Raw genomic sequence first — 21,328 nt, 5'->3', positions numbered from 1 at the left:
TAGTAGTAGTAGTCTTGGGATTCCGGAATCTTGCTACTCTTTGTCCTTATCCCTTATTTGTTCTGTTTGTCTGTCCTAATTAGATTGTAAGCTCTGTCGAGCAGGGACTGTCTCTTCATGTTCAAGTGTACAGCGCTGCGTACATCTAGTAGCGCTATAGAAATGATAAGTAGTAGTAGTAAAGTGGGGTTCCCCAGGGGTCTGTACTGGGACCGCTGCTTTTTAACATATTTATAAATGATCTAGAGATGGGAGTAACTAGTGAGGTAATTAAATAAGCTGATGACACAAGGTTATTCAAAGTTGTTAAATCGCAAGAGGATTGTGGAAAATTACGAGGGCGGGGCCAGAGCTGAACGAGGGAAGGGAAAGGAAGGCCCCCGTAGTGCCGCCCAGCAGCTCGCACGCTTTTCACAGCTGCTGCTACCTGCCGGCTGCTCCGACGTCGAGGTAACTTAAAATTCAGAGGGCGGGGGGGATGGAGCTTGGGCGGTCAGGGCAGGGCGACTTCAGGCGCGCCGCACGGGGCCCCCTTGAGCGTGAGGCCCTATGCGGTCGCCTCGGTTGCCTTGCCCTAAGACCAGCCCTGCTGGGCCTGATGGACCTTTAGTTTGTCACAGTATGGCAATACTTATGTACTTATTTATTTTTAATTATTTTTTTTAAGCAATAAGAATTTGACCCTGCAATCCCCATGCTGTGGTCTCCTGCTTAAACCTGAATTTTATTTTATGTTAAATTTTATTTATTTCTGTGAAACTGCACAGACTTACCACTGCTACCATCTGCTAAGACTGAGAAAAGATTTACTTTCAAGGGACTGCACAGCCCACTTATACACCTATCTGAAATTCAGTGTGTTCCTAGTCTCCATTTGTTAGGAGGAGTGCATAATTCATCTGTGCCGGTCTAGAGGGACACTATGGAAGGGCAGTAGATGGTAGATGCATGAACGACCTTTCCAGTGGAGGTGGTGGAAATGAAGACAGTATGTAAATTCAAGAAACCATAGGACAGTGAGTAGAAAGGATTGTACAGCTTAGTTTGTGTAGATAGACATAATGATTAGGCCATATAGTCTTTGCCATCATTTTCTGTTTCTACATTGTTTTGGGCCCTGCACTTTCTTTCTGCTTTTTCTGGCTTCCAGGAATTAGAACAAACTTTATTAGGCTACTGTACTACCTGCCTTCATTTAACAACCATCTACCTCTTTTTTTCTCTCTCTCCACTGAGCCTCTTCACCACCTTAACAGTTCTTAGTTAGGGGCCACATACCACAGCACTCTCTAGAGCCCACTTAATATAAATCTTAAGTCTGGCCATCAGCTGTTGTTCTTGATCAATGGCCAAGATGCTGCCCCTCCCCAGAGGATATGAACACTGCCTCCACATCATCCCCAGTTCCAGCTGCCTGGGCAACAGCAAATCTGGATCCAGAATTGCCAGTCTCATTGCATGGCAGTGCACAACATTACTGATGGGTTACCAGCTAGTAAAATTGCCTGGTTTTAAATGGCACACCAACATAAAACAACCTATCAAAGGGAGATTATACTAGAAGGAGGAAAAAAAAATCACATGAATTTTGCTGCCTCCATATTAAAGCTCTGGAACTGACAGTGAATAAACACTTACCAATTTAAGCCCTGTAAAGAGATATTTAACTTCTTGATTAATAAAACAGCTAAGCTGCAGTTGATTTTCTTTTCCCTTTGTTGCATCTTCTTCTTCTGCTTCAGTGCATTTCATGCTTATGTAAACATTAAGGAATATGGAGCACAAGCAGTAGTCATTGTTTCACACAGCTAGGACCTGGTGACCAGGTAAAACATGCTCACATACAGTAAATTATGCATGCTAAGCGACAGTTACCCACCAACCCCCTACTGAAATGCTTAACTGCTGCAATACTGAATATAGTGGTAGTATACCACAGATAGCTAAGGAGATAAGACTTCTTCATAGTAAGCCTTAAGTTTTCAAATGTTCTATAATTATCTTTTATTTATTTACTAGTAAAAAAGGCCCGTTTCTGGAGCAAATGAAACGGGTGCAAGGTTTTCCTCCCCAACACCCCCCCTTCCTCCCTCCCTACCCGTTCTGAAGCCACTGATGCCATTGCTCTGCACCTGGTGAAAGCACCTTCATCACCTTCTTGTTTCTGAAGCCACTGACGCCATTGCTCCGCCCTCGATGCGTGACGCCATTGCTCCGCCCTCGACGTCATCACGTTTGACGCGAGGGCGGGGCCCAGAGACTTGGTGCTTTCGGTGGCTTCACCACCACGAACCCTTCATGAAGGAAGTGACGTCAGTGTCCTCAGAACATTGAGGGTGAGTTTTATTATATAGGATACACCCACTTTTCAGTGACCACTGATTAATATGTTCAAGCATTTTATACCTACATCACCTGCTGGAAGAACAGGACAGCACATTATTAAAGATTAATTTTATATACCTTGTCAGAACTGATATTGATGCCCACTCTAAAATACAGCCATTTACAAATCACTGACCAACACTGTGATACTTATGGTCTTTCACATAAGGATACCACCACACAAAATGGTTTTAATCAGTTTTGCAGTTAAGTGTTTTAAATACATCTATGTTTCAGTGCATTTGAAGGGATATTAATCAGAAGTGTATGCACCAAGGAGAAATTAGATCTTACCTGCTAATTTGCTTTCCTTTAGTCCCTCCGGATCGGACCAGGATTGGACTGTTGGGTTGTGCCCGCCTACCAGCAGGTGGAGACTGAGAAAAAACTCTGACTCTAGAGAGCCAATAGGAGCCCTGGCCATGTGACCTTAGCCTCAGTATTTGAATAACAAAGCAGGAAAGAAAGAAAGAACTTCTGTGCCGTATGGAATCCTAGCAGCCACAAATTCCTCGGCAAAACCGAGTACTAGAGCTCACCAGCAACTCTCACCAGAGAAGTGGTATGGCCCATTTGTATTAGAGCTCACCAGCAACTCTCACCAGAGAAGTGGCATGGCCCATTCATATTAGAGCTCACCAGCAACTCTCACCAGAGAAGTAGTATGACTCAAGGTTTTATATATATTCCATCAACTGAGCTCACCAGCAACTCTCGGCAGAGAAGTGGTATGACATATTTAAGGCTTTATATATATTCCAGCAACTGAACTCACCAGCAACTCTCACCAGAGAAGTGGTATGACATATTTAAGGCTTTATATATATTCCAGCAACTGAACTCACCAGCAACTCTCACCAGAGAAGTGGTATGACATATTTAAGGCTTTATATATATTCCAGCAACTGAACTCACCAGCAACTCTCACCAGAGAAGTGGTATGACATATTTAAGGCTTTATATATATTCCAGCAACTGAACTCACCAGCAACTCTCACCAGAGAAGTGGTATGACCCATTAAGGTTTTATATATATTCCAGCAACCGAGCTCACCAGCAACCACCAGAGAAGTGGTATGGACCACGCAAAGTCTTTTTTTTTTTTTTTTTAAACATTCCAAGTGTGGTAAAGGAACGAATACACTTCCAAACTTAATAAAAGAATCTAAAGAGTTGATAGAACATGGGAGGGGCCTGGTCCGGTCCGGAGGGACTAAAGGAAAGCAAATTAGCAGGTAAGATCTAATTTCTCCTTCCTTAGCATCCCTCCGGACCGGACCAGGATTGGACTGTTGGGAAGTACCAAAGCAGTAATCTTACGGGAGGGACAGACATTGAGAATGTGGTAGAGTCCCTGAAGACACCCAAACTAGGATGAATACGAAGCCAAAGCTTGACGATCCAAGAACCGCCAATAAACTAAATAGAATGACTACAAAGCAAAAAAGCTGAGGCTGAAAAGTCCAAGCAACGCTGAACATTGTCCCCTACCAAGTGACCGCTATATATTGTCCCCTACCGCATCAGTGCAGCGGAAAGGACAGAGAGACTCGAGAAAAAACGACTGAAAGAAGGATGACAAAGGTAGAAGCAGAGCCGCCTGGAAACAAAAAACTGCAATGAATCTACCTCAGCTGAGAAAGTGGAAACCGAAATCCTGAAGTACAATACTCCAGATATTGTAGACTATTGCTGACCTAGCAACAGATTGGAAGTATGTAAAGCCTGTCAGTGAGAAAGTACCTGATCACTAGAAGCTAAATAGGTAAAAACAAGAATGCAGTTAAATACTATGCAGAAGAAGAAGGTACCTAAATCCTTGCTGCAAACTAGACTGAAGGTCCAAATAAACTGACAGCCGCTGCAGTTACCCAACATGAAAAAAAAAAACATATCTCAGAGCGCAATTCAACTGAGAGAGAAAGAATCATCTGTAGCTGTTGCCTCTGCAAGCCAATCACCTGAGACTCTTGTCGTAGACCCCAATTAGTGAAAACGGGAATAAATCAACAGTAGACACTTGTTAGTACCTTTCATCTGTTAGAAACATATAGAAGTCCATAAAACACTACACAGTTCCAGGAACAACATGTATAGAATGTTTGTACGTTTAGGAATCTAGCCAGGTGCTCATGGTCTGGATTGGCCGTGGACAGAAAGGTGGGCTCAATAGGACCTTTGAGCTTTTCCCAGTGTGGAATTACATATGTACTTATGTAGTAGAACTATAAATATACATATATTTTCACAGATGCAGCCATCAAAAAATTGGTCACTGTGTATATGCTCCCGGCATACCTGCAGGAAGAATGCTCAATCTCAACCACCAGACCACTAGTGAGAATACAGAGGCCAACTGAGCGGAGGGATTCCATCAGAGATAAATATCTGGATAGGAGAGGGCATCTATCTCTGCCGCTGACAAGTCTTTTTAGCAAGAGAGTAAGCGAGGCACATGGAAGGTCAGAGCAAAAAGAAATAGTTGTAGAACTGGGACCTCCCCTTAAGGTACTATCCACTGAGAACTCTTTTTTTTTTTTTTTTTCCTTCAATGGTCACGAAATTGACAGAGTGAAAAGCTGCCCAAAAAAGACTACCGAGACTCCAAAGCGAATGAAGAAAAAATTCCTTCTTGGGAGCTAGAAAGTAAAATTTTACTCTGCAAAATAGAGCAAGGTAATGGCCGAAGGCCCAAGAACATCCAGAGAAAACAGAAAGTGGGACGCTTGCAGAGAAGACAAAAACAGTCTGCACCAACTTGACTAAACAAAGAGAGAAAAAATAGAAACATGCTATGAAATCTAATGAGATCACACGAGAGCTCAAATGAGAGACCTGGCTACATGCACCCCATAACCTAGGGTGTGCCCGAAATGCACCACCTGTTGCTTGACCTGACAACTCTGCCAATGAGACTGTCTGTAATGAACCAGACATCTATGGAAAGGATGAAACGACGAGACGTAGTTTCATGAGCGCCGCTGCTACTATGACCATAACTTAAGAAAAAAGTGCGCGGAGCCGACGCGAGACCAAAGAGCAGGGCAAGAAAACTGGTAATGAGGACATTACTCCTCCTATACTGAGATGTACTAAGATGTACCGACCCACATCCATAAGAAATGAATGTGGTACTTGCAACCTGGATTGACCACAACTGAGAACAGGATGCTGGGGTTAATGGACTCTTAGACTTTCCCCGTATGACCATACTCATATACTAATAGCAAAAATGCACAGGAAGTGAAAGAATTCCCTTCCAATTGAAAGGAAGGTCTGGAATGAGGACATATAGAATGAAAATGAAAGGATCACCATATGTTGAGCGTGGACTGAGACACACTGGCCTTTAATTTTACCGGATCTCCCCAAACCTCGTATCATGTCATGCCTCCTTCCTCACTGAGATGTACAGATATGAACAGATGCACACTCAAGATATGAATGTGGTATTTGCAATCTGGATTGACCCCATCTGAAAACAGGATGGGGACTCTTGGCCTTTCCCATTATGGCAACACTTATGCCCTTATGGCAAAAAATGCACAGAAAATGAGTGAATCTCCTTCCAAGAGAAAAAAAACTCTGGAGAGAGGAAGAATAAAATGAAAATGAAAATGAATAGACCTGGAAAATACCTATTACGGAAAAGGTGGTGAATTTGTGCCACAGAAGACAAGACTGTACCTGACGTCAAGAAAGCTTGAAACAAGACCCTAAAATCTGTAAGGAAGAGAAAGGGATAGCAGATGTTATGGATGGTCATACTGGACAAAACCAGAATGTTTACCATGTGCCCAGGCTGAATAGATAGAGGAAATAAAAATACAAGTAGATGGCATGAGGACCTCCCACTATCCTTAAGTGGGAGAAAATGCAAATTGACCTGATAACTTTACTCCCTAAGTGGACATATATCTTGTAAGTCCTAGAAGAAAACTAAGATAACACATGAGAAACTCCAAGACAGTTGGAAAGTAGAGAAGATGTGAATAAAACATGCCTTCTAAAGCATCTGAGAAAACTGGGTGCTCGGTAGACAGGACTGAGTCTCCTAGAATATGAGAACCATCTGAACCATGTAGCCTATGCAACTGTCATCTGCTATGCCAAAGAGAACGCATAGCCATGAAAGAAAATTGCTGAAAGGAAGTAAGACCTTATGTCCAGAATTGCAAAGTACGCAACAATTGAGTATCAGACAATGTATTTCATTGCACATGGCATCTGAACCATATAGCCTACGCTCTAGAGAACGTTTGTTAAGATCTTAAAACACTGTATAAGAACATAGCCACGGAGGAAAATTTCCTGAAAGGAATTAAGATCTTATGTCCAGCATTGTAAAGTACCAAACAATGGCACCTGAACCAGATAGCCTATGCCATAGAAAATGTTTGTTAAGTTCTTAAAACACTGTATAACATCATAGCCATGAAGGGAAATGCTTGAAAGGATCTAAGATATTATGGCCAGATTTGTAAAGTACTAATCAATTGACTATTAGACAATGTAGTCCTATTCACCAGGAAATGAGAAAGACACAGAGTGACACACACTGGACCTCCATAAAAATTGCGCTAGACAATAGCAAAGACCTTTCCTCCAAACATCACACACAAGGGAAAGGAATAGGAAATTGGTTATTTTGGAGCTGAGATATAATTTAATTCGCCCCATTGTCTAAAACAGAGAATTCCCGACTGAGCTGCACTTTGAATCGGAGTCTTGCCAAGAACAAAGAAATCGCCAACTGAGCTGCACTTTAATTCACAACATTGCTAGCAACCAAAAAGTCCCCGACGGAGAAAAAACAGAGGGAAAAACAAAATGAGCGCCATTCGCATCGTAACATTTCGTTTTTTTTTTTTTTTTTTTTTTTCAATAGCTTGAAAAATACATGTAAAAATTAATTGCGGGGAAAATATACTACCAATTGCCCCAACTACCGTAGAAACAATATCTCCTTTCCATTGCACAAACAGCCAAACACAGTAAAAGCAGAAAAACGCTGCCGCATCAAGGGAAATTGCAGCTGCAGGCAAAACAATGGCGGCCAAGCGTGCCAAAATGAGAAGAATAAAGTTCGGGGGAGAAAACCATTGACCAGACCGACGAAGAAGCAGGAAATCCGTGCCGCTGAAAAACAGATAACCTCCGATGCCGCACAAAACATGGTTTAGCCTCTGGCCCGACAGGAACCGTCAATACAGCTCCCAAGCTATACAGACCTGTCCAAGAGCGAGCACGCGCTTAACAGTTCGCGCCTCTTTTTTTTTTTTTTACAACTACCGCCGCTAACAACACCGGATAGCAGAGGAAAAATAATGAAGATAACAAAAAACCACCGATTAAAGTCACAGACGCTGACTTTTCACTTTTTTTTTTTTTTTTTTTTTTTTTTTTTAAATAGCTCCGCCAGAAAAGAAAATAAAGACTCTTCAAACAGAATAAGACAGAAGAGCTACCTGCTCGTTATAAGACTGGGGAAAGCAAAAACTACTTCCTTTAAATTCCTTTCATTTGAATTAAATTTTTTTTTTTTTTTTAATTTTCTTTTACTTGATTTAATTCTTTAAAAACAGCTGCCTATTAAAAGTGGCTGCCTCTCCCAAAGACGGTACACCTTTCCAGAGAAAGGGACGGCCCTTCCCTGCTAAGCCAGGGAGATGGGGAGGAAGGGGGGTGGACTCGAGACACCCGAGTTTAACACCCCAGAGGCTGTCAAAGAAAGAAAAGAAACCCTGTCAAGCCTCTAATTACGATTCCAGGCACAGAAGAAGTATTATAAATATATCTGTAATATCTTATAGAGAAAAAGAGAGAGAGAGACTAATGGGCTCACTTCCTACCTGCTGAGAGACTGAGAAAATACTGAGGCTAAGCAGGGTTGCCAGGTAGAATTTTTTTTTCCAGCCCAATCCGGGCCAGAAACCAGCCCAAAACCCGCCCAAACACAAACCCCGCCCCTGACACCCCCACCCCCGCGTCACCGGCCCCGCCCCCGCCGTCACCGGCCCCGCCTCCCACGTCATCGGGCCCGCCTCCCCGTCATCAGCCCCGCCTCCCACGTCATCGGGCCTGCCTCCCCGTCATCAGCCCCGCCTCCCCGTCATCGGCCCCGCCTCCCACGTCATCGGCCCCGCCTCCCACGTCATCGGCCCCGCCCAAAACGTCACTAACCCCGCCCCCCGCGGCCGGAAAAAATCAAAAAGCCGCCCAAAAAGCCGCCCGGAAGCTTAAAAAACCGCCCAAAAAACCGCAACCCGCCGCGGGCAAAAATTTCCCGCCGCGGGTCGCGGAAAACCGCCCAATTGGGCGGTAAAACCGCCCACCTGGCAACACTGAGGCTAAGGTCACATGGCCAGGGCTCCTATTGGCTCTCTAGAGTCAAAGTTTTTTCTCAGTCTCCACCTGCTGGTAGGCGGGCACAACCCAACAGTCCAATCCTGGTCCGGTCCGGAGGGATGCTAAGGAACTCTGGTTTGTCTGGCCACAAAGATAGATTAGGGCAAAGGGTATTACTTTACTGCTAATCACTCAGTACAAGACTGAAAATTATTTATTTACTAAAAATATTTATATTCTACTAATCACCATTGATGCTAGACAGACTGGAAAAAAAAACCTGAACCATCAAGACAACCAGCCAAATATTACAAACCAACAACGAATTACTAGCAGGATTTTGGATAATTAAACTGTGCAATTAATATTCACCAATTACAAATCCTAGAGGTGTATCCTTCACCCTTAAAATACTTGAGTGAAAGAGATTAGATTTACTACTAATTTTCTTTCCTCGAGTCTCTACAGACCAGTTCTGACCCTTAGGTTATGCCCGCCTACCAAAAGGTAGAGACTAAGACTGAGAACTGTGATGGTATGAAATAAGGTCTCTTTCCAGTCCCCTGGCATTCTGTATTGACTTTCATCCCATCTCTTTCTTTTTGTTGTAAAGGCGGCCAAAAATCCTTCTACTCCTGTTCTCTGACAACAAACACAATTAATATATCTAGGTGGGTCCTGGGCCGGTCTGGAGGAACTCAAAGAAAATTAGCAGGTAAGTCCACCAGATTGGTACAAAGCAATATTCAAGCAGGGTGGGTCTGAGTGACCCCCAACACTCTAGCTCCCAGTACAGCATCAATGTGAGTAAGGACATATAACTTGTAGTAATGGTCAAAAGAATAATGAAGCAGAAATTGGCACTTTGCAAATCTCTACTGGTGAAATAATAGAGTGTTCCAACGAAGTGACTTGTTCCTTGCTAAATGAGCTCTCAAACACTCCAGGTCTGCAAGGTCTCCTAGTAGAAAGTTGACCCTATGGCCTCCTTTATACTCCTGGCTACTGTAGCTTTAGATGTGGCTTCTCCTTTCCAAGTTCCTGCAAAAAAGTATGAATAGGCAATCTGATATTCTGAACTCATCTATTTTCTCCAAATAAGTGTGCAGGGCTCTACAGACATCCCGTCTGTAAAAGCTTGCCCAACTTCGAATCTAGTGTCCCTCTCTTGAACACCAGTAACAGGTAGACTAATATGAAAAGGAGATCCAATCTTTGGCAGGGCCAATAGAACTGGCCTTAGCACAAGCTTCTGTTCTGAAAAGACCAAAAAAGGCTCCCAATGAATGTGTCTGCAATTTTGAGCTTCTGCGGGCTGAATAAATGACCACAAGTAATACTACTGCTTTAAGTCACAATCTTTAAGGAAGCCCAAGAAAGTGGTCAAAAGGCTGAGCTACCAAAAACGTCATTACCAAATTCAAGTTCCACAGAACCACCACATCCTACTAAAGGAGGATTCTTCAGTTTTGCTCCACTGAAGAATATAAACCACATCTGGATGAAAATATAGTTCTTCAAACATTCCAGAGCAGAGACTTGCACCTTAAGAGAGGCAAGAGACAACCCTTTATCCAAAGCAGCTTGCAAAAAATCCAAGGCTAAGCCGCACAGAGTTGAATTACTTGCCCTGATGATAGTCCTCAAAAATTCTCCAAATTCTCACATAAGCCAGACAGGTAGAGACTTATGACCCTATCTGAATATCCTCTTTTGCACAGCCTCGCCCTCTCAATAGCCAAGCTGTAAGATAAAATCGAGCCACCTCTGGCATCTAGACAGGACCCTAACCCATAAGATTATTACCAGAAACACCAGAGGATTTCCCAACCTTAAGCTCCTTAGATCCCTGTATCATAGTCTCTAAGGCCAACCTTGAGCCACCAGCACTACCAATCCTGAATGTCTCTCTATCCGTTGAATGGTCCTATCAGTGGTAAGGGAGAAAATACAGAGAGAAGACTGTTGGCTAGGCTTGTACCATGGTAAAGGCCAAACCTGTGTATTCTAAGCCTACAAATAAGTGGGAAAATGTGGGATACAAGTGTAACCAATAAATAAATAAAATAAGTACGTAAGTATTGCCATACTGGGACAGACCCAAGGTCCATCAAGCCCAGCATCCTGTTTCCAAGTGGCCAATCCAGGTCACAATACCTGGCCATCATCCCAGACCCATTCCTGCCCCCCCCCCCCCCCCAGTGATCTACTACCAACAGAAAAGCTTATTGACTGAGAGCCCATTCCCCAGGATCTGTGTTCCACAAAGAAAATCCGCTTGAAATTTTTTGGTCAGCTACATGTGCCGTTGAAAGATTTTCCAGACATATTCCTGCCCAGGCTATCATTATTTGAGCCTCCATCATCACCTGGTGACTCCAAGTCCGTCCCTCCTTATCAACATGTGCTACCACTGTTGTGTTGGAGGTCAACGCACATAGCACCTTCTGCCAGATTGTATGCATCTCCAGTCAATTAACTAGCCACAATTTCCACTATGGAAGCATATGAATGAAGGCCACTGTGACCCAGTGGGCTCCCCATTTGGACAGGCTAGCATTTGTCATTACCAGTGTCCACACTACTGATCTGGCAAGGCTGGACTTGCACAACCACCACCACAAGCTGTCCTTGGCTGCGTAGAGATCACCACTGACAATTCTTATGTGAAGAGACCAACGGGATAGCAATGCCATTTGAAGAGTTTGCATAGGAAACCTTGCCCAAGGCACCAGATCCAAAGTCACCGCCATGGACCTGAGCACTTGCATGAAATACCACACCGTCCTACAACTCAACTGCCGAAAGGTCTGTATCTGCACTTGCAGTTTCATAATTCTGTTTATAGGAAGAAACACCCTTCCTGGATTGTTTCAGCTGATTCTTGGAAATACTGACAAGCCATCCCAGCTCCTGAATCAACATTACCACACTCTTGGTCATTTCCATGCTCTCTTGGTAGAATCTGGCCTGAATGAGAATCATCTAAATAGGGAAGCATAATAATTGCCTGTTTCCGCAAGGCCACCTCCACTAACATCTTGGAAAAGGATCTGGGAACCATGGCAAGACCAAACAGAAGAATGGAAAACTGAAAATGCTGGCATAGGACTGCAGATCGCAAATTGCAGAATCTTCTGATGAGTTGCCCTGATGGAAAGCAGCACTGGCAAGTCATCATTGCCACGCACCACATCAGCAGAAGTCAAAATGGCAGCGTTTCCCACCAAATAGGTCTCTGCTGCTATCTCCTGACAAACAAAATCTCAGGCCAATCAGAAGTTTCAATGCTTGGCAGACTCACCGATTCTCCCCCAACGGGAAGCTCTTCCAAACTTAGCCCACATGACTGGCAATGGACCGAAGCCGACAGGGCTATTCCCTGCACACTCATCTTATTAATTGCAAACGGAGATGTCCTCAGATCCATTAAAATACAATACAAACTTTAAAAAAATTTTTTTAAAAAAGGATCTAGTGTGTCAGTAAGCTCTGTTTAATAGAGACAAATTTCATATTGTTCCACTTATTATCAGGAGGGAAAGACCTGAGACCATGAAGTTAGACATTCAACTGTCAGATCTCATTCAGGCTCAAAACTCAGTCAATAAAAACCTTAAAATCTAAATGGATTATTTTCTTTAAAATGCGCAAATTTCAAACAAATTTTGATAATCAAAACTCCTTATACACAAACATTTGAGAGCAAAAATAATCATTAAGCTTAAAAGATTCATGTGTAGTCTAATCCTGTCCCCCCCCCCCCCCCCCCGCCAAGAAAAAGCTGAACTTCAAAGGAACTAATTTTATTTAGTCCCTTCTTCAGAAGTTTATTAAAGCATGCCAAATTAATCTGGCTGCATCTGAAACATAGCCAAAAAAAAAATCAGAGTGTGTCTTATTTCACAAACACTACTCACAAAAAATCTATGTATTCTACATTCTCAATGAACAAACCGTCTTAGTGCCCAAAACTTACTGAGCTAAAAGGCCACGTGCAGCTGGTTGCTCCCTATCACTCCAAAATGGCATCCGTTTAAATAAAAGATGCCAAAGCATGCATGACACCCGTTACATAACTTCAAATCCTGTTGTTAAAGGGACAGCCCATAATAGTTTGTACGTAGTTTATCATCTGTCACAAAAATACTTTACAGTCTCTATCTGATTATTAAGAATTTGTGGTTCTAAAGTGCCTAATCTGTAAATCCATATGGATGTCCGCTTTTGAAATCAGGTACAACATCTATGGCAAAATAGTGCAAACTTGAAAAATGAGAAAAATTAACACAATGTGAAACTAATGGTTCATTTAATTTGACTCTCTTCAAATTTGACAAGTACGGAACAAGAAGATGCCTAGAATGTTTTCTAAAAATTATTTTTGTTGCTCTCTCCAAGTAAATTATGTATCTATATTTTTCTTTTCACAGAGAAATGTGATTAGCAATCCACAATTCTGTACATAAGTGCTGCCATACTGGGAGAGACCAAAGGTCCATCAAGACCACTATCTTGTTTCCAACAGTGGCCAATCCAGGTCACAAGTACTTGGCAAGAGCCCAAAAAAGTACAATACATTTTATGCTGCTTATCCTAGAAAGGGGATTTTCCCGAAGACCATTTTAATAATGGGGTATTGACTTTTCCTTTAGGAAGCCATCCAAACCTTTTTTAAACCTCGCTAACTGCTTTTACTAAATTCTCTGGCAACGAATTCTAGAGCTTAATTACACATTGAGTGAAGAAATATTTTCTCAGTAGCTTCATTGCGTGTCCCCTAGTCCTAGAATTTTTGGAAAGAATAAACAATCGATTCATGTCTACCCGTTCCACTCCACTCGATACTTTATAGACCTCTATCATATCTCCCTTCAGCTGTCTTTTCTCCAAGCTGAAGTGCCCTAGCCGCTTAGCCTTTCCTCATAGGGAAGTTGTCCCATTCCCTTTATCATTTTCGTTGCCCTTCTCTCTACCTTTTAATGCCACCATTTCTTTTTTAAGACGCGGTTACCAGAACTGAGCACAATATTTGAGGTGCAGTCGCACCATGGAGCAATACAAATGCATAACATCCTCATTTTTGTTTTCCATTCCTTTCCTAATAATACCTAACATTCTATGTGTTTTCTTAGCCACCGCTGCACACTAAGCAGAGGGTTTCAATTTATCAATGACGACGCCTAGATCCCTTTCCTGGTCAGCAACTCCTAATGTGGAACCTTGCATTACGTAGCAATTATTTGGCTTCCTCTTTCCCATATGCATCACTTTGCACTTGCTCACATTAAACGTCATCTGCCATTTAGATGCACAGTCTCATAAGGTCCTTTTGTAATCTGTCATAATCCTCTTGCAGTTTAACAACTCTGAGTAACTTTGCTTCGTCAGCAAATTTAATTACCTCACTAGTTATTCGTATATCTAGATCATTTATAAATATGTTAAAAAGCAGCGGTCCCAACACAGACCCCTGCGGAATCCCACTATCTACCCTTCTCCATTGAAAATACTGACCATTTAACCCTACTCTGTTTTCTATCTTTTAACCAGATTTTAATCCACAATAGGACACTACCTCCTATCCCATGACTCTCCAGATTCCTCCGAAGTCTTTCATGAGGTACTTTGTCAAAAATCTTTTGAAAATCCAGATACTGACCAGCTCATCTTTATGCACATTTGTTCACCCCCTTCAAAGAAATGTAACAGATTGGTGAGACAAGATTTCACTTCACTAAATCCATGTTAGCTTTGTCTCATTAATCCATACTTTTGAATATGCTCATTGAATTTTGTTCTTTATAACAGTCTCTACCATTTTCCACGGCACCGATGTCAGGCTCACCTGTCTATAATTTCCCAGATCTCCACTGGAACCTTTTTTTTTAAATTGGCATTACACTGGCCACCCTCCAATCTTCTCTTACCATGCTTGATTTTAATGATAAATTACATATTACTAACAATACTTCCGCAAGTTCATTTTTCAATTCTATCAGTACTCTGGAACGAATACCATCCAGTCCAGGAGAGTTGCTACTCTTCAGTTTGTAGAACTGCCCCATTACATCCTCCAGGTTTATAGAGAACTCAATTCAGTTTCTTTGACTCGTCAGCTTCGAATACCATTTCTGGCACCGGTATCTTTCCCACATCTTCCTCGGTGAAGACCAAAGCAATGAAATCATTTAATCTCTCCTTGAGTGCCCCTTTTACCCCTCGGTCATCTAGCAGTCCAATCGATTCCTTTGCTGGCTTCTTGCTTTAATATACCTAAAAAAAAAAGTTTTACTATGAGGCTCATTTTCAAAGCACTTAGCCTCCCAAAGTTCCATAGAAACCTATGGAACATAGCCTCCCAAAGTGCTTTGAAAATATGCCTCTATATGTTTTTGCCTCCAACACAATCTTTTTTTCAAAGTCCCTCTTTGCCTTCCTCATCAGAACTTTGCATTTGACTTGACATTCCTTATACTGTTTCTTATTTTCAGTCAGTTCCTTCTTCCATTTTCTGAAGTACTTTCTTTTAGCTCTAATAGCTTCCTTCACCTCACTTTTTAACCAAGCTGGCTGTCGTTTAGTTTTCCTTTCTCCATTTTTAATACAGGAACATATTTGGCCTGGACTTCAATGCTGATATTTTTGAACAGCATCCACGCCTGATGTAAATTTTTGACCTTCGCAGCTGCTACTCAAGTTTTTTTTTCACCGTTCTCATTTTATCATAGTCCCTTTTTTGAAAGTTAAATGCTAACGTATTGGATTTCTTGTGTATACTTACTCCAAAGCCGATATCAAACATGATCACATTATGATCACTGTTATCAAGTGGCCCCTGCACCATTACTTCCTGTACCAGATCATGCGCTCCACTAAGGACTAGGACTTGAATTTTTCCTTGTTGGCTCCTATACCAGCTGCTCCATAAAGCAGTCCTTGATTTCGCCAAGGAATTTTACTTCCCTAGCATGTCCTAATGTTACATTTATCGAGTCAATATCGGGGTAATTGAAATCACCCATTATTATTGTGTTGCCCAGTTTGTTAGCCTCCCTAATTTTTTATAACATTTCTACATCCATCTGTTCATCTTGGCCAGGTGGGTGATAGTATACTCCTATCATTATCCGTTTCCCCTTTACACATAGAATTTCAATCCATTGGGGTTTCCAAGATGTGTTTTGTTTCTTGCAATGTATTTGATTTGAGGCCCTCTAACAGACAATGCTACCTCCCTCCACCAATTTGATCCAATTGGACTTTGCAACAGTGAAGTCAAAATACTAATTAACCTGAAACTATATACAACTGTATCAGAATGCTGCCTGGAACAGAACACAATGGGCCAAAGGGGTGGAGTTGGATTCTAGACCCCAAACCAATTCTTCAGCACTGTCTGTCCAAACCAACTATCTTGTCAGGTATTCTGCTCAAGGGAGTAATGAGATGTGAACGTGTGGACTGAACACCACGTTGCAGCCTTGCAAATTTCTTCAATGGAAGCTGATTTCGAGTGGGCTACCGTCATGGCTCTGACATTATGAGCCTTGACATGACCCTCAAGAGTCAGCCCCGCCCGGACACAATTGAATGAAATGTGATCTGACAGCCAATCGGAAAAGGTGTGTTTCTCGATGGTGAGCACCATCCCGTTGGGATCAAAAGAAACAAAAAGCTGTGTGGACTGTCTGTAGGGTCTAGTTCACTCCAAGTAAAAGGCTAATGCTCACTTGCAGTCCAAGGTGTGCAGTGTGTTATGAGGTCTGGGAAAAAGTGTAAGAAGGGCAATCAACTGGTTCAGATGGAACTCAGACACCACCTTGGGCAGGAACTTAGGGTGCATGCAGAGAACTACCTTATTGTGATGAAACAGTGTAAGGTGGATCCGCTGCTAGGGCCTGAAGCTCATGAACCCTGCGAGCTGAAGTAACAGCCAACAAAAACAAGTTCATCCAGTCAAGTGGCTCAAAAGGAGCTTTAATCAGCTGGGTGAGGATGACGTTGAGGTCCCATGACACAGGCAAGACCTGATAGGGGGCATTGTCTAAAGCAAACCTCTTATGAAGTGAGCTAGAGGCTGTCCAGAGATGGGCTTATCCTTCATGGTGATAGTAAGCGCTAACCACGCTATGGTGAACCCTTACAGAGTTGGTCTTGAGACCAGAAAAGAGAGGTGTAGAAAATATTCCATCAAGGTCTGTGCAGGGCAAGAAAGGGGAACTAGGGCCTTGCCCTCACACCTGATGGCAAGCCTCCTCCATTTGAAAGTATAACACCTCTTAGTAGAATGTTTCCTGGAAGCCAGCAGAACTTTGGAGACACCCTCAGGAAGCTGCACAAGCAAATTCTAAGCTCTCAACATCCAAATTGTGAGGGCCAGAAACAGGAGACTGGGATGTAGAAGAGATCTCTTGTTCTGCATGATGAGGGTCAGAAAACACTCCAATCTCCAAGGTTCTTCGGAGGACAACTCCAGAAGAAGAGGTAACCAGATCTGTGTCATTGACCTGAAGCTTGAAACAGTACTGAGGGACTTCACGATTAAATTAAGTGCCCCACACGCTAAAGATACTGCGGGCAACGCCCATGCTGAGGGGCCACTTCTGCGGTTGCATAACCTGCTCAGTCTGTCAGCCAGGCTGTTGGATTTGCCCAACAGGTAAGTGGCCTCAAGAAGAATCCCATGCTGACTGCCCAGTGCCACATCCAAAGGCCTCCTGACACTGTGGGTTGGTGTAGTACATTGCAACCTAATCGTCTATTTGAATGAATACAATTTGGTTCAACAGTCCATCTCTGAAAGCCTTTGTAGAACATTCCAGATTGCCCGTAGCTCCAGGAGGTTGATGTGGAGATCAGTCTCTTGGGGTGACCGACCGAGCACCTTGGGTGTCAAAAGCCCGTCTAAGTGAACTCCCCAGTCCAAGTGGGTTGCTTCCGTCATCAGCACCCCCTGGGGCTGAGGAATTTGGAATGGAAGTACCACAGTCAAAATGGATCCACCAAAGACTGAACCAATTCTGGTGTCACTCGGAAGACATCTGCTAGGTTCTCTGAGGCTTGACACCACTGGGATGCTAGGGTCCACTCGACAGTTCTCAAGTGAAGACTTGCCATGGGAATGACAGACAGTGGAGGCCATGCGATCTAACAGCCGTAACATCTTCCAAGCTGCGACCTGCTGGCTGGCTCAGATATGAGTGGCAAAGGCGATAAGAGTGTCCACCCTTCACACAGAGAGAAAAGCTCACACCTGCTGCGTGCCTAGCACAGCTCCTATGAACTCCAGTTGCTGAACAGGATGTAGATAGGACTTGGGGTAGTTTAAAATGAAAACTAGTAGCTCTAATGCCCGAATAGTTCTCTGTATGGACTCCTGAGCACAGTCCTTTGAAGTGCTCTTCACCAGCTAATTGTCCAGATAGGGGAACACATGCACTCCCAGTCTGAGTAGCGACGCCGTTAAGACAACTGGTGAAAATCCTGGGACCCAACGCAAAGCCGAAAGGCAACATGCGTACTGGAAGTGATGTGTCCCCAGTCGAAATCCAAGATACTTCCTGTGTCCTGGAAGTATTGGGATGTGAGTGTAAGCATCCTTTAAGTCCAGAGAGCATAGTCAATTGTTTTTCTGAATCATGGGGAGAAGGGTGCCTCGATAGGGAGGAACAATGTCCTCAAGATGGGCATCAAGGTGTCGGCTCCACCCTAGACTCCAGTGAAGCTTCCACCACCAACATAGAGGAGGTGCCAGCATGGGCGGCACTCATCAGAAACCTCAACGCAGGCTGAGGGCCTGGCAGGGCAACAGCAAAAGGCATGTCAGGTACAAGCACCCCAGATGTTGATGCATTCTACTGTAAAAGCCTTGCCAAGTGCTCATGGAGCATGACCCGTATGTGATCAGAGAGACCATCAGGAAAGGCTGGGGTGTTAGGGTCAGAGACAGGCTGATGAACTGCTAGGGTCAAAATAGGTGCCAGGTCCTGGCTACATGGAGACCAGTGCATCAGCCCCTCTTGAATGGAGGGGAAGCGGTCATCCTGGCGCCAACGCTTCTCAGAGCTTCAGGCGTCAAGAGGGATCAGTGCCGATGCTTCTTGGCCTTCGCCCACTGCTGGTCATCAACAATCTTCCAAACCAAAGAGAACATTGAATCTGATACTGACCGGTCCCAGGGGCCCTAAAAGCAGTTAGCATCAAGGCAGGTGGAGGCCTGTTCGTTGCACGCTCACTTCCAATGTCCAAGACAGGCCTAGTAGCCATGTGGACTGATGCACCCAATGCCAATATCAACATCAAGGATTCGGACTGGGCTCCAAAAGGTTTAACTTGCTGAGCCTCTCCGGCCAGCTGGGTTCTTTTCTTCATACAAAGAGACAGAACACAGCAGGAAGGGGTATGTTCAGGTCCCAAACAGTGAAGATACCAAGAATGATGCACTGGGTACAGCACTTGAAGCCGCTGGGAACCTTCGATTAAATGGAAGGGAAAACAGCATGGCCAAATCAAACTGCTCAATGGTGCTAGAGAAAAAAAAAAAAAAAAGAGCAAAGCACCCGAAAAAATAGAAGGTCCCTACCACAGCTCAGGCCTGATAGGACTGAAAGATCGCCAAAAAAACAACACACTACACTTAAAAATGGGGGAAAAAATACCTAAACCTATAACAGAAGGCAAAAAAAGGGACAAAAGAAAAATTGGAAAAAGTCTCTCAGGGAAAAAGTACTCGCGCACAAGACGACGTGAGGTGCCGTGGATAGTTTGTACTCTCCTCAAGGTGGATGAGAAGAGACTGCTGGTCCCACACTCTCGTGGCAGGCAGGCAGGCACTCATCCATGCATTGTGGGGATGTTATGCATGCTCTTAAAGCAATATTTTTTTTTTTTTGTTACATTTGTACCCCATGCTTTCCCACTCATGGCAGGCTCAATGCGGCTTACATGGGGCAACGGAGGGTTAAGTGACTTGCCCAGAGTCACAAGGAGCTGCCTGTGCCTGAAGTGGGAATTGAACTCAGTCCCTCAGTTCCCCAGGACCAAAGTCCACCACCCTAACCACTAGGCCACTCCTCCACTCTTTTTTAATGCTCCACACCAGGTAACATGGATGACATCATCTAAATGAGAATATGGCCTGCTTGTCCTTGGATAACTTATTTCATGACATCACAGTTCTCGGTCTCCAAATTCTGGTAGGAGGGCATAACCCAAGCATCTGGACTACTCTAGTGGGAGGATAAGGAAATGGGTCAAATTTGTTTTCTAGAACTTTGTACAGGAAAGCAAAGCACACAACAGCCAGGGGTCATCATTCAAGCAAAAGACAGCAGCAGTAACGCATGAACCAGTTTAGTACAGAAAGCAAAAATTAACCAAGCACCTAATACAGTAACATTTCTTTTCATGGGAAGTTCACTTACCACAAAAATAGGCAAAGTCTCGCATTAATGTGCAAATTATAACACCCAACTCACACCAGACACTTGAGTTTAAACTAAATTCAAGCACACAGCCAGAGGCTTTGACTATCTTTCTGAATGCTACCAGCTCAATCACTCTGAAGTCAAGAACCAGATTAACCTTTGCACCAATGGTGTCTTTCTAAACTGGCCTGGTTGTTTGCCTTACACTCGCACTTATTCCATAGATATGGCACTATTTGAACAATAATTCACCATGTCTGTAGAATGCTTCCCTCCTGCAGATTCACCTTCCCCAACGGAGTCCAAGACCTGCACTGATTCTGAGACTTCCACTGCTGGCTGACTGGTTTCCTTACTGCACCCAACAGTACTTATGTAGTCCGGAGGCCTCAATCACCCATCGCTGACAGGAAGAACAGTGTCAGAGCTTGCTGGACTGCATAGCTCCACTCTGCTGCTAGTTGCCAGTATAACACGGTGCCCAGAATTTATTTATTTTAATTGTGTGAGGTTAACCTTAACAGCTCTCCAGGCTCCATAACTCAAAAGAGAAAGGCAAAGCTGAGGCACAAACTGGGTGGCACTCCTGTGCACAGGAAGAACCAGCTCTGGAGAAATACAGGTTGGGAGGGTATGACCTTCTAGCTTCAGCCCCCACTCACCAGCACAGCCCTACTGCAGCACTTCAAGGGAAATAAGTTCCTTTTTATTAAGCTAGAGAATAACAGAGACAAAGGGAAATTCCGTCCCCCTCCCCCCACCAATCTAGACCTAGAAACTACAGACCTACCAGACTGATGGGACTGCACAACCTAATGTCCACCATCTGCTGAATACTGAGAAGATATAGGATTGTTCAGAGTTCAGAATTCTCAGTCTCCACCTGCTGGTAGGCGTGCATAACCCATCAATTTGGGCTGATCTGGAGGGATAATCTGTCCTTACAGACAGCAGTTCTTCCTTCTTGGACACTAAGGTGGCCACATTTCCTACAACAAACTACAGTGAAAAGAGGGGAATGACCCCTCTCCCTCATAAGTAACGTTCAAAGTACATGGTAGACTCAACAGCTGAGAAAGTGGAAGAACAAACTACTGATTTAACATAAATGCCAACATAAAAATATAAGTTTCGAGGTCACGTGACGCTATGGTGAAGAGAGGTTG

The 21,328-nt window shown here is 43.6% G+C and overlaps 1 protein-coding gene across 2 annotated transcripts in view; it reads right to left on the bottom strand.

Moving 5' to 3' along the window:
* USP14 (ubiquitin specific peptidase 14) overlaps nucleotides 1-21,328 on the bottom strand; it is a 140,489-nt gene that overhangs the window by 49,131 nt on the left and 70,030 nt on the right. For both annotated transcript variants that reach the window (XM_030212913.1, XM_030212921.1), the window contains one exon: nucleotides 1,639-1,753. In XM_030212913.1, the coding sequence (XP_030068773.1) occupies nucleotides 1,639-1,753 (115 nt within the window). The remainder of the gene's footprint in view (nucleotides 1-1,638; nucleotides 1,754-21,328) is intronic.

The sequence above is a fragment of the Microcaecilia unicolor genome, chromosome 1 (assembly GCF_901765095.1).
Source record: "Microcaecilia unicolor chromosome 1, aMicUni1.1, whole genome shotgun sequence".
Lineage (NCBI taxonomy): Eukaryota > Metazoa > Chordata > Amphibia > Gymnophiona > Siphonopidae > Microcaecilia > Microcaecilia unicolor.
This window is presented reverse-complemented; position numbering and strand designations above follow the sequence as displayed.